The sequence below is a fragment of the Cryptomeria japonica genome, chromosome 8, assembly GCF_030272615.1.
Source record: "Cryptomeria japonica chromosome 8, Sugi_1.0, whole genome shotgun sequence".
Lineage (NCBI taxonomy): Eukaryota > Viridiplantae > Streptophyta > Pinopsida > Cupressales > Cupressaceae > Cryptomeria > Cryptomeria japonica.
Genome location: NC_081412.1, coordinates 28,352,527 through 28,364,755, shown reverse-complemented (window position 1 = coordinate 28,364,755; position 12,229 = coordinate 28,352,527). Strand labels below are relative to the sequence as shown.

At 36.6% G+C, this 12,229-nt stretch overlaps 1 protein-coding gene across 1 annotated transcript in view; it reads left to right on the top strand.

Annotated features, from left to right (window-relative positions):
* The window catches only part of LOC131078550 (uncharacterized), a 43,452-nt gene extending 37,872 nt beyond the window's left edge, over positions 1–5,580 (top strand). The window contains exon 2 of the mRNA XM_058016273.2: positions 5,337–5,580. Within this exon, the coding sequence (XP_057872256.2) occupies positions 5,337–5,535 (199 nt within the window). The 3' untranslated portion in view covers positions 5,536–5,580. The remainder of the gene's footprint in view (positions 1–5,336) is intronic.
* The last annotated feature ends 6,649 nt before the right edge of the window (positions 5,581–12,229 follow it).

Sequence of the window (12,229 nt, the reverse complement as noted above, 5' to 3'; positions counted from 1 at the left end):
GTTAGAGACTACTTGGAAGTGGTTGACATGTCGAACTCACAATGTTGGAGATGGAAAGCAATGGAGGTTCTGCTAATTTCAAGGGAAGATCTAGATCAACTCCTGAAACATTTAGAAGCAAGAAATATCAATCCCAGAAGAGGGGAAGACTCTCTTATCTGGGCGCCATCCAAAACAGGGCAATATAATTCAAAAAATGGATATAGAATTCTAGTCAGCCTTGTAGATCAAAACAACCAAGACATCCCTTTGAAGCTGTTTTGGAGCCCCAAAGTCATTCCAAAAGTGGGCATCTTTGCATGGCTAGCCTTTTAAAAAAAAATTCTAACTACAGATAAGTTTACAAGAATGGATTATGAAGGACCATCAAGATGCATTTTATGTAAAGCCCAATCAGAGACAGTGGACCACCTCCTCTTGAATTGCCCATTTGCTTCTAAATGCTGGAGATGGCTTTGTGCCAAGTTGGGTTTGTTTATAGCCCTGCCGAATGACATCAAATCTCTATTCCAAAGTTGGCCCCTTCCTCTTAAGGAGAGCTCCCTGAGTCAAATTATGGAAGTGTCCCCATCATGCTTAATCTGGGAAATCTAGAAAGAAAGGAATCGTAGGTTATTTGAAGGCAAAGCTAGAAGGCAGGAATCAATTCTAAACTCAATTGATTCGACAATAGTGGACTCAGTCAATTGTAGAATAGCGTTTTCTTTGGATTAGTCCAAAGTCTTTTCTTCATGGGATGAAAATATCAGGCTAAAGTGGCAAGGAATTAGCATCCCTTCATCCTCCTATCAAAAAATCAATGCTAGAAAAGATGCAACCTGGTCCCCCCAAAGCCTGATTGGGGGAAATTAAACTTTGATGGGGCATCCAGAGGCAATCCAGGCCCCTCTGGAATTGGCTACGTAATCAGAGATCAATCAGGAGCAATCATAGGGAAATGGCAAAGCCAATTCCCCAGACACCAATAATATAGCAGAATTCACTGCTTTGCAACTTGGTTTGATGGATTGCATCGACCATGGCCTAAGAAATGTCTCAGTGGAAGGAGACTCGAAGATAGCAATAAATGCAATAAGGAAAAAAAACTCCAAATTGAAGACTTCAAGCAATTTTAGAAAAAAATTTAGAAAATTTGACCAGATTTGAGCATTTTGAAGCCAAACACATCTACACGGAAGCGAATGCAGTGGCAGATGCCTTATCAAAAATAGCAGCTCAAGGTTCTTTCATTCATTGGTGGGATAAGAGTAATCAGATTAGTGGTAATGCAGATCAGGTCATCCAACAGGTTTCGTCCTCCTAGAGTTTTGGGGATGCTTTCTGTCATCCTGATTGAGGAGTGCAGATTTTAGTTTTTGCATTATTTTTCTCGCACTCCTTTGGTTGTTTGGGCTAACGACTATTTTAATTTTTGAATTCAAGCTTCCACTCAAACCTGGGGTTTATGGTGGGTCCGGTTTAGCTTTGCCAACATTTCGCTTAAACCTATCTACGTCTTCTTCTATTTGTGTTTCTTGAGGCTCCAGCTAGCTTCCGCCGTCATTCTGTACCTTTCATATGAGCTATCTGCAGGTTTCTCTTTTCATCTGCACCTAGGAAGATTTGGCTTGATCAGGACATTTATTCTCCACCACCTTCGCTGAAGCTTTTAATGCTCATCCGTTCTTCATTATTAGGTGTTGAAACGTGCGCCCGATTATCCTGCCGAAACATTTTCTGCACCCTGCCTTCATTTCTTTCTTGCAAAATCTGCATAATTCACCTTGGTTTTCCTTTCTCGCTTGTCTTCTTTCCTCTGATCATCATGTCTATTGAGCCATCGTTTGGATTCATTATGAGTGTCTACCCAAGGCCCTCCTCATGCTTTGGTGCAGACACTCCTAGTTCCCTCAATGCCTCCACTCGTCAGGTCTCTTTTAGAAAGATCATGGACTTGAGACTGAAGCGTCTCCTCATCCATGTGGACCCTCCAATTCTGCTTGTAGTAAAGATGATTCTGGGTAGCGCCCACTTGAGCAGGGAAGAGTACCTGCGAGACAACACCTGCATCTCTTCTAGATTTGTGGCTTCTTTGTTGGACCAAAAGTTACCCAAGCAAGGTGTTTGGAGCCTTACCAAGGAGCTTTTTCCTGAGGAAATTCTTCAGGAATTTCAAGAAATTTTGAATAAGGTCCTCCATGATTCTGGGGCACCTCGGCCAAGCGACCAAATCCTCTTCAATGCTCACATAGAGCTCATTAAATACTACCCTCTCCTACTGGATTTGAAAGGGAAAGATTTGGACAAACATAGAGTCTTTGTTGGAGTTGGTTTGAGTTATCTCAAATGGCGGTCTTTAGGAGAAAATCCGGAGGATTAGGGAAAAGAGGAGGACCTCTTCCAATTTGCAAGGCTTAACATAATCCTGCCTATGAAAGCTGCAGATGCAGAGCCCCAAGCTGAACAGAGTCGCAGGGGTGGTTCAAGCAGAGGCTGTAGGGTCGCGGGTCGTGGCCGGGGTCGTCCAGCAGGCAGAGGCCAAGGAAGAGCAAGAATTGATCTACACCAACCTGATCCTCCCACTGCAAGCTACGCTTTCTTTTTGTTGCTGCATCAATTTCCCTTCTCGATACTTAACACATAATCGTATAAAGTTTATTTTGGTTTCTTATTATGCTTAAACTCTTTGTTTCTAGGCAGTTGGGAATCTGCCATATAAACGTTTCTAGTTCCATTTTCTTTAGACTACTTAATTTTGATGTTTCTATTAAAAAAGTGGACAAATCATAAGTTTAATGGTCTCTTGTTTGTTGTGGAAACCACGTTTTGTTGGGATTGCTGAGAATAGGTTTTTAATGCTATGACTCTCAGCTAAGAAATTACTGTAATTAATTCAAATTAATATAAATCTCGACTCTGCCTTTACTGATCAAAAAAAAAATTGGTAAGCAAACAACATATTAATATAAAATGAATCTGAAAATTGGGCAAGGGGAAGATTTTACCCAGAGATTGACTGTTAAAAGCCAGTATGGCAAAGGCAGTAGTATTTGCATTATTATGGAATACAATACATCAACACCTTGGGGAATCCCTCTTTTCATGTCGGCATAGGAAAGCTTGTTGGTCTTCTCTAGAAAGCCAACTCTGAGATTCCCTTACAAGATAAAGCAGATTTCAGAGGCTCGTGGGTGTGAGTGAAGAGGAAGCCTTCCCCCCTTAGCAAGATCTATGTGAACCATCATTATTCCCACTATGTTTATACCTCGGAGAACATTTGTTGAGGCAGCAGTCACATTTGCTTCCACTGAATTGCCTATATTTCCTTGGGTCCTCAAAACGGCTATACTTAAGTGCACTGAAAAACATCACTAGTATTAGTACAACGCAACCCATTCATAAAAACTATGGCAGAGGTGATATTTGCTATGCAAAATCTACATATTGATCTAGATATGCACCTTTTGTGAGTACTAGTAAAACCAGTAACAAAGGAGCACAAAAGTATGCCATTGCTTAATCAAATGCTCATGGAATGTCATGGTTGCAGGATATGCCCAAAAAGATTTCAACCAAATGCAATCGATATGTGTAAAACTAAACTCCACGAATTTTACTAACATCCTGGCTTCTTGTGCCATAACGGGAGCTTTGGAGCAGGGTATAGACTTCTATCAAAGCATAAACCAATGTATATAGAGAATAATATCGCTTTGTGTATACATAACACAAATTGAAACACATTAAACTATATGATTGTGCCTCCTAGGTTTGATAGTTCAGTTCTTGGTTTTACTAGGCAGTTCAACATTCAAGTTTGAAACTGAGTACTCAAATTAGGATGAGTACTTCATAAATAAATTCAACTTGCAGGTGTAAGGCTAGTTTGTACAACCTTTGCCTGCATCCTTCTATTCTGTGCTAAAATGGTAGATTTGCAATAAGGCATTGACATAGATCAAAATATGATTGAAAGTGGATTTTCTCAGATATTGTAGTTGCAAGTCTTACATTAGGTAGTATGCAGATTTTTTATATATACTACAATACTTTAAGTCAGATATCTTTGTTATAGCTAGAAATTTCTAGGACTTTTATCATTCATTAATTTTTAGTTTCAATTCGCTGCCTATCTGCACTCTTTTCAAGTAATTACAACAATTTTTGATACATCACAAGCATCATATCTAAAAAAACTAATGCACAAATTGAAAGGGGTCATGTTCAATTCAGCTCTATAATCAAATTGAAAGGTCAGATTCACATTTTAATATTATTCAACGAAGGATTGATAGTCACCTTCTCTTTGATTTATAAAACTATCCTTTTCAAGAAAAAATGTGTTACGGGTGAATCAAATATTTACAAAGAAAATTTAAAATTTGGAAACAAAGAATATGAACAATATTTTCATAGATGCATGGGAAAAAGTTATAATAAATAAGATAATAATAAATGCATGTATTATGCTTAGCATGCTCGTATCTATACAAAGTAGCATAATTGTTTAAGAAACATACTGTTATAAGCATTATATGAAATTAGAAAGTTTAAACAAATGTATATGTGCAAATAACAAATAAAGTATACAAGCTGGAATAAAGTTTCGCAAGCGAAATAATCATTATTTAAAGATCCCCATGTAAAGATCTGTAAAGCTTCATTGGTTCTTTGTGTTACTTATAATAGTGGTTGAGGTTTGGGTGGATGAATCTTATACAGACGTCTTTGCATATTTTTTTGTAGTGTACAATTTTAGTCACTATAAATTGATATGTTTTTAAGTGTAACCTGTTATTTTTTCATGGCTGTTTGTTTTCTCTTTCTCTCATGCCTTTCACTGCTAATTAATTTATTTTTGCTCCATTTTTTTAGATTTTTGTCGGAAGAAACTTGTTGCGCTAGGTGTCTTGTTTAGCAAAGTAGGAAAGCACTCGAGTGAAAGTCCTGGGTAATTATCTTAAAATTTCTTAAAGTGGAGTATACTAATTTGCTTTCCACATACTATGCTGATAATCTTTTACTCAAGTATCTAACCCCACAGTGTGTAATTATAGTCCTTTCTTAGCCTCAAGTTCTCTTTCTTATAAATTTAACAGATTGGCAGTTTGAGATTTCTCAATCGCTTCTTTTGAATTTTATGTTATTATGTACTTATTTAAACTTGCATTTTTGGAAGATAAAAAGCTCAAAGAGTAAGAGTATATGGGCTAAAGGAAGCATTTAATGCTTAGGAGATGATTGGATCGATAATTTTCTATAGGAAGTGGTTTTCTTATGTCTTTAGTTTATAAAGAAATACTTGTCAGTTTATCTTATTTTTGTATGTTATTCTGGATTTATTTGTTGGATTGTAGATGCTTTCATATTGGCATCGTAGTGCAACCAAAACAAAAACTTTATGAAGTTTGTATGAAGAGTATAAAGAAACCAAAACAAGAAAAGAAGGAGAAGCATACCCAACCACCATTGGAGCCCCCATATGTTCCACCACTTGGCCAAAGAGGGAAATTTGGTCTTCATATGATAATATTATTGACATTTTTTATGGGATGACTCTTATTAAATTGGCAAAGAGATTTGATGAAGGTATTGACACTCTGCAAGACATCCTTCTGAACATTGGTGAGTAGGCCAACTTAAAATTCTAGCCTATTTACAATAGATGTTGCAAAGCTTGTTGTAATGGTAATACAAATCTGCCCTCTCGTTGTTTTGTTTCTTTTTCTTATGATTTATTTGTTCACATATGTATGTTGGTTCCTAGAATTTATAACAAAATATGAAAATATAAAAATGAAAATTGAAGCAGCAACACTTTTTGTTTCATAGGAATTGATTGTATCAATTAGCTTTTGTGTATTTTTGCTCATCTGGGTTTAGATGAAGGGGTAATCCATACACACCAATCACTTGGGGACTTGTTTTTGATGGTTAATTTGTTCAACATCCTCTAGTCAATGCAAAGGTGAAGGGTACTGTCCTTCTTCTTGACAAATATTACTGGTGCCCCTCATTGGTGACACACTAGGTCTAATCAATCCCTTATTCAATAATTATTGTAATTGTGCTTCCAATTCCATGAGTTCGATAGTTGTCATTTAGTATGGGGCTTTTGACATTGGTGCTACTCTTGGCACTAACTCAATTGAGAAATCAAATATTCTCTTGGGTGGTAACCCGGGTAGTTCTTCAGGAAATACATCTTGATAAATTTGAAGATAAGGGTATCTATCTTCAAATGATTCCTCTGGTTTTCCACTTTCCCTAGAACTTTCTCCATGATGATAACTAGCTTCATAAATCATCATATCATCATAGAATTTGATTTCATTGGATTCATTAATTTCTTCCATTTTAACTTTAAATACTTGGCAACCTTCCTTTTTGCCTTGCTTTAATTGGATAGCGGAGAGTTGTCACAATTTGATATCGTGTCGAATGCCGTCCTAGAGCACCTTGTTTCCTAAGTAATCTAAGCACTCTACTGTCTTGTCATAAAAGTTAACCTTAGATTTGTGCTTTCCCAACCAATTCATACTTAAGATGATATTATAAGTGCCTAAGGGTGTTACGTATATGTTACACCCCATTTTGATAGTACTTATTGGTAGGATAACCGGTGAGCAACTGAGAGTGGGGGGGGGGGGGGGGTAAATCAGTTGTTAACAGATTATAACTTTTAATCCACAGTATAACCTTAAACAGATCAAGTACCAGTAAAGCACAAACAAATGCCGATAGGAATAGATACTGGTAAACAATACAACTTAAAATTAACCAGATAATCAATGTAAAGAAACTATACCACATAACACCATGATTTGTACGTGGAAAACCTGGAAAGGGAAAAACCATGGTGGCAAACCTACCCACAGTCAGATGATACTTCTGTAGAAAGTATGTGTTACAATGAGGGGCCTGCACTTGCAGGAAGGCACACTGCCTAGAGCGTACTACTCATTACAAAAGAGTCTCACTCACTATAAAGAGGCTACAACCTTCTCAATATAAACGAACAACAATCCAATAGAGTGTACTTCTGGAAATAACTTCTACCATGCCTGATTACAGTCTTAGTTAAGCTCTATGCCGGAGGACTAAATCCTCTTCTGACTCCAATTCGATCACCAATGATTGATCAATTCCTTAGCCTGAGTGATATTACAATATTCACACATTACATTCCTTGACCATGACCTTTCCAATAACCATGATTCTTTACAAAGAGTTTCTACCTCTTATTTATACAAACCCTAAGGCCTAAACCAATTAGGTCAGCCACCTAAAGATATTACAATAAGATCATTACATAATTCCTTTTTACAATGATATGCCATGTCGGCTTAAGATCAAAACAATAATAGCAAATCCATAAACCATCTTGAATCATCCAGGTAACGTGTAGAGTACACGCTAACATGATACCGGTCCATAACCTAGATAGGTATCGGACCTATTTTGGGTCCACCATGCCAAAACAACATCTTCAAGCAATTGAAACACGATCAACGAACATCTTCAATATCCTGGTATCCATCAAGAAGTTGCACCAACACCACTTATGCATCCTGTCATAATTCCTTAATGAAAGCTCTACCGGTAAAGCCTTAAACCAGTATCGGTAAGGGTTTACCACTGTGTATGATAACATCCAATTACCAAGCCAATACCAAATGACCACAACATGCTCATGGAGCATATAACGTATGAAATCCAATATACTTCACTGATCCAAACATGCCGGAAGTGCCAATTAGATAATCTCTTCTGTCGGTAACACAAGATCTTCTACCGGTAACTGAAACTTGTTTGCCGGTAACCATCCAAATTAGCTAGTGTTGACGTCAATGACAAAACATCAATGCAAGACATAATCAATTCATCCATAATGCCAACAATCTCCCCCTTTGACATTGATGGCAACACTAGATGTGAAAAACATCTAAGTACCAAGAGATGCCAAACAAGTCTCCCCCTGTGGAAGACAACCATCAATCAATAGATCTCCCCTTGTGAATGATATCTCTGAAAGGTTATGAATGATTTTTCATATTTACTATCACGCCCCCTTTGACATCAATGCCAGAAACCTGACAAAAATATCAAAGCAATGATATAAACCTCTGAATCTCAAAGCTGACTACTCCCCCTGAGTAGTAGCACCATTCATCAGTGCTGGAATGAATAATGTTCCTGATAATGTATATCGGACTGATGACAAACTTCATCAATCAAGTCTCTGCCGGAGGGGCAGAAACCCCTAACCTGTCTCTCAAGTATTCAAATGATTCCTTAGACAACGATTTAGTGAATATGTCTGCAATCTGTTCTTTATTGTTCACATAAACCAATTTGACTTCCTTTGCTTCTACCTTGTCCTTCAAAAAGTTATACTTTATTGAAATATGCTTAGTCTTAGAGTGAAATACCAGATTCTTAGACATGTCAATAGCTACAGAGTTATCACAGTAGATAACTATCGGTTCACTACAATTTACCCTGATATCCTTCAACATTTGCTTCATCCACAAAACTTGAGTGCAATTAGTTGTTGCTGCAACATACTCAGCTTTTGTAGTAGATAAAGAAATGCATGACTGTTTTTTTCTTATCCATGAAACCAATTTCTTTCCAAGAAAGAAAGTTCCATCAGAAGTGCTCTTCCTATCATCAGTATCACCTGCCTAATCTGAGTCAGTATATGCACATAAAGTGAAATCATCATTTCTGGAGTACCATAAACTATATCCTGTTGTTCCTTGCAAACACCAAAATATTCTCTTTATTGCACATTCATGATTTTCTTTAGGATTACTTTGATATCTTGAAACAATACTTACTGCATTCATAATATCAGGTCTAGTCCGAGTTAGATATAACAGACCACCAATCATATATTTATAACTTGTTGGATTTATCGGTGTAGAAGTATCCTTGATAGATAATTTATCATTTGTAGCCATACGAGTACTTACCGATTTAGAATTCTCCATACCAAACTTCTTCAACAATTCCCTTAGATACTATCATGGACATTTCAAATTCATTTTTCATGTTGTTAGCAAATTCCATGCACAATTTATCTTCTTCTCCAAAAATGATATCATCAACAAAAAAATTCAATAATCAGAATATCATTATCAGTGATCTTATAGTATAGATTACTATCAACACTACTTTTAGTAAAACCAAGCTTCAAAATATATTTATCCAACCTTGCATACCAAGATCTAGGAGCTTGTTTCAAACCATATAAAGTTGTCTTCAATCTGCAAACCATATCCTTATCATCTGTTAGTGAAAATCCACCAGATTTCTCAATGCAAACTTCTTCCTCAATCTCACCATTTAGAAATGCACATTTGACATCCATTTGATAAACCTTATAGTTCTTATAAGCTGCTTAGGCAAGAAATAGTCTAACAACTTCAATTCTAGCTACGGGTGCAAATGTCTCGCCATAATCAATTCCTTCCATTTGAGAATATCCTTTAAAAACCAATCCAGCCTTGTTTCTTATAACCTGACCATCCTCATTCAGTTTATTTCTAAAAACCCATTTAGTTCCAATAACATTCTTATTTTTAAGCCGAGAAACTAAAGACCAAGTTTCACTCTTCTCTATTTGATCTAATTCATCTTCCATAGCCTTTAACCAATGTTTATCCTTACAAGCTTCAATAAGAGTTACCGGTTCAACTTGAGAAATAAGACATACCTCTTCATGTGCCATTTTTCTTCTTGTAATAACTCCCTTGTTTCTATCTCTAATAATTTGATGTTCAGAATGATTTAATCTTACATACCTTGGTGTCTTCTGAACTTCGGGATCATTGCTCTGATAATCAATCACAGTTGAATGTTCAGACTGTGTTGGTGTAACTCTTTCAGCTTCCTATACCGGTTGAGGCATTGTCGATTCAGTTATGATCATTTCCACTGCTGGTTCCTTGTCATATGATATAAAATGATTTCTGTACTGTTCATCCACTTTCACATTAGCACTCTCAACAATTTTCTGCAATCTTTTGTTATAACATCTGTATGCTTTGCTCTGAATTGAATAACCAAGAAACATCCCTTCACCACATCTAGGATCAAACTTGCCAATTGAATCATCTCTTTTGATATAGCATTTACTTCCAAAAATTCTGAAATACTTAATAGTAGGTGTATGTCCAAACCATAGTTCATAAGGGGTCTTACCGGTTTCACCTTTAATGTGAACTCTATTCAGTGTGTAGACTGCTGTACTCATTGCTTCTCTCTAGTAGATATGAAGCAATTTGGATTCCATCATCATAGATCTAGCTGCATCCAAAATGGTTTTGTTCTTCCTTTCAACTACTCCATTTTGTTGAGGAGTCCTAGGTGCAGATAGTTGTCTCCTGATTCCATTTGTCTCACAATAACTGTTAAATTCATGAGAAGTGAACTCACCGTCATGATCTGATCTTAGACATTTAATTTTCAATCCAGTTTCTGTTTCAACCTTCGCTTTAAAGATCTTGAATTTCTCAAAAGCTTCAGACTTCTCCCTTAGAAAAGTCACCCACATCATTCTAGAATAGTCATCAATAATCAACTTGAAATACCTATCACCTTGAAAGCTTCTAGTCCTTGCTGGACCACATAAGTCAGTGTGAATCAAATCAAGTACATCATTAGATTTGTCATGTATTCTCTTAAAAGAACTTTTAACTTGCTTACCCAATTGACATTCCTTACATACCGAATTATTAGGCTTCATAATCTTAGGTATATCTCTAATTGCCTTAGTTGAACTGATCTTAACAATACAATCAAAATTAACATGACACGACCTCTTATGCCATAGCCAACTCTCATCAATATGAGCAATCAAACATGTCTTATTACCAGCGTTCAAGTGAAAGATATTACTTCCTATCTGAATACCGGTTGCAATTTCCAAACCGGTCTTGTTAATGATTTTGCATTTTCTATCCTTAAACTGAAGTTGAAAACCCTTATCAACTAATTGTCCAACACTCAAAAGATTATGCTTCAAGCCTTCTACATAATAGACATTATCAATATTATGCTTGCCATCCAAAGAAATAATACCTCTACCTTTGATCATACATGCTTTGTCATCTCCAAATTTGACTTGACCACCATTGTATTCTTGCAGGGACAAAAATTTCCTTTTATCTCCAGTCATATGGTGTGAGAATCCACTATCAATTACCCATTCATCTTTATCTTCAACTTTTGTTGCCAGGGCCTTTTCTTCATTTTTGATAGCTGGTTCCAGTTCATCCTCCTTCAAAGCATAGAACACCCATTCTTTTCCATTTCCGGATCCACTAGAAGAATCTTCTGCTGGTTCATCTCCAGAGTCATCTGTTACTACTTCCTCATCTGCTATGTAGCATTGTTTCTTGAATCTATATTTGTTCTGGTTAGGCTTAAAAGTTTTCTTTACTCTTTCCTCAAACCTTGCATTCCTTTCAGGACATCTAGATGCAAAATGACCAATCTGATTACATGCAAAACATTTAAAAGGTGCTTTTCCTTCATACTTACTCTAGTAGGTCCTTTAGGTACTCTTCTAGCAAATAAGGCTTCAAGTTGCTCAAGCTCTTCATCTTCTTTCCTCATGTCTTCTAGTTCTTTTGCATATAAGGCTCTTCAATCACTCTTGCCAGTAGATGTTGATGATGATGCACGAAAAGAAGGTTCAGACTTTACAGCTCCAGAAGATCCAAATTCTTCAAGCTCAAAAGCAGATAATTTACCAATAAGAATGTCTCTGTTAACTGAAGTGTTTGCCATTGTTCTCAACTCATTAATTGTCGTTGCCTTCATCTTGTAAGCCAGTGGAAGGGCTCTCAAGACTTTGGAAACTATTTCATCTTCACATAGAAATCTTCAACAATATTGAATTCCCATAACAATCTCATTTACTCTTTCCATAAACACAAAGTTTTTTTCATTTTCTTCCATTTTTAAGTTTTCATATCTTACCCGATAACCATCAAGTTTAGCAATTTTGATAGTAGGGTCACCTTCATTCAGATTTTGCAATTTGTCCCACATAACCTTAGCCGATGATTTGTTAGTCAATCCCATGATCTGCTGATCTGTAAGTGCACACAGGAGGGCTTCTCTAGCTTTGCAATCATTTTCAATATGCTTATCCAAGTCTGCAGGAGCAGGATTCCTAGATGCCGAATCATAAGGTGTGTATCCTTTCTCAATGATCTCCCAAATATCCTTGCCAAGA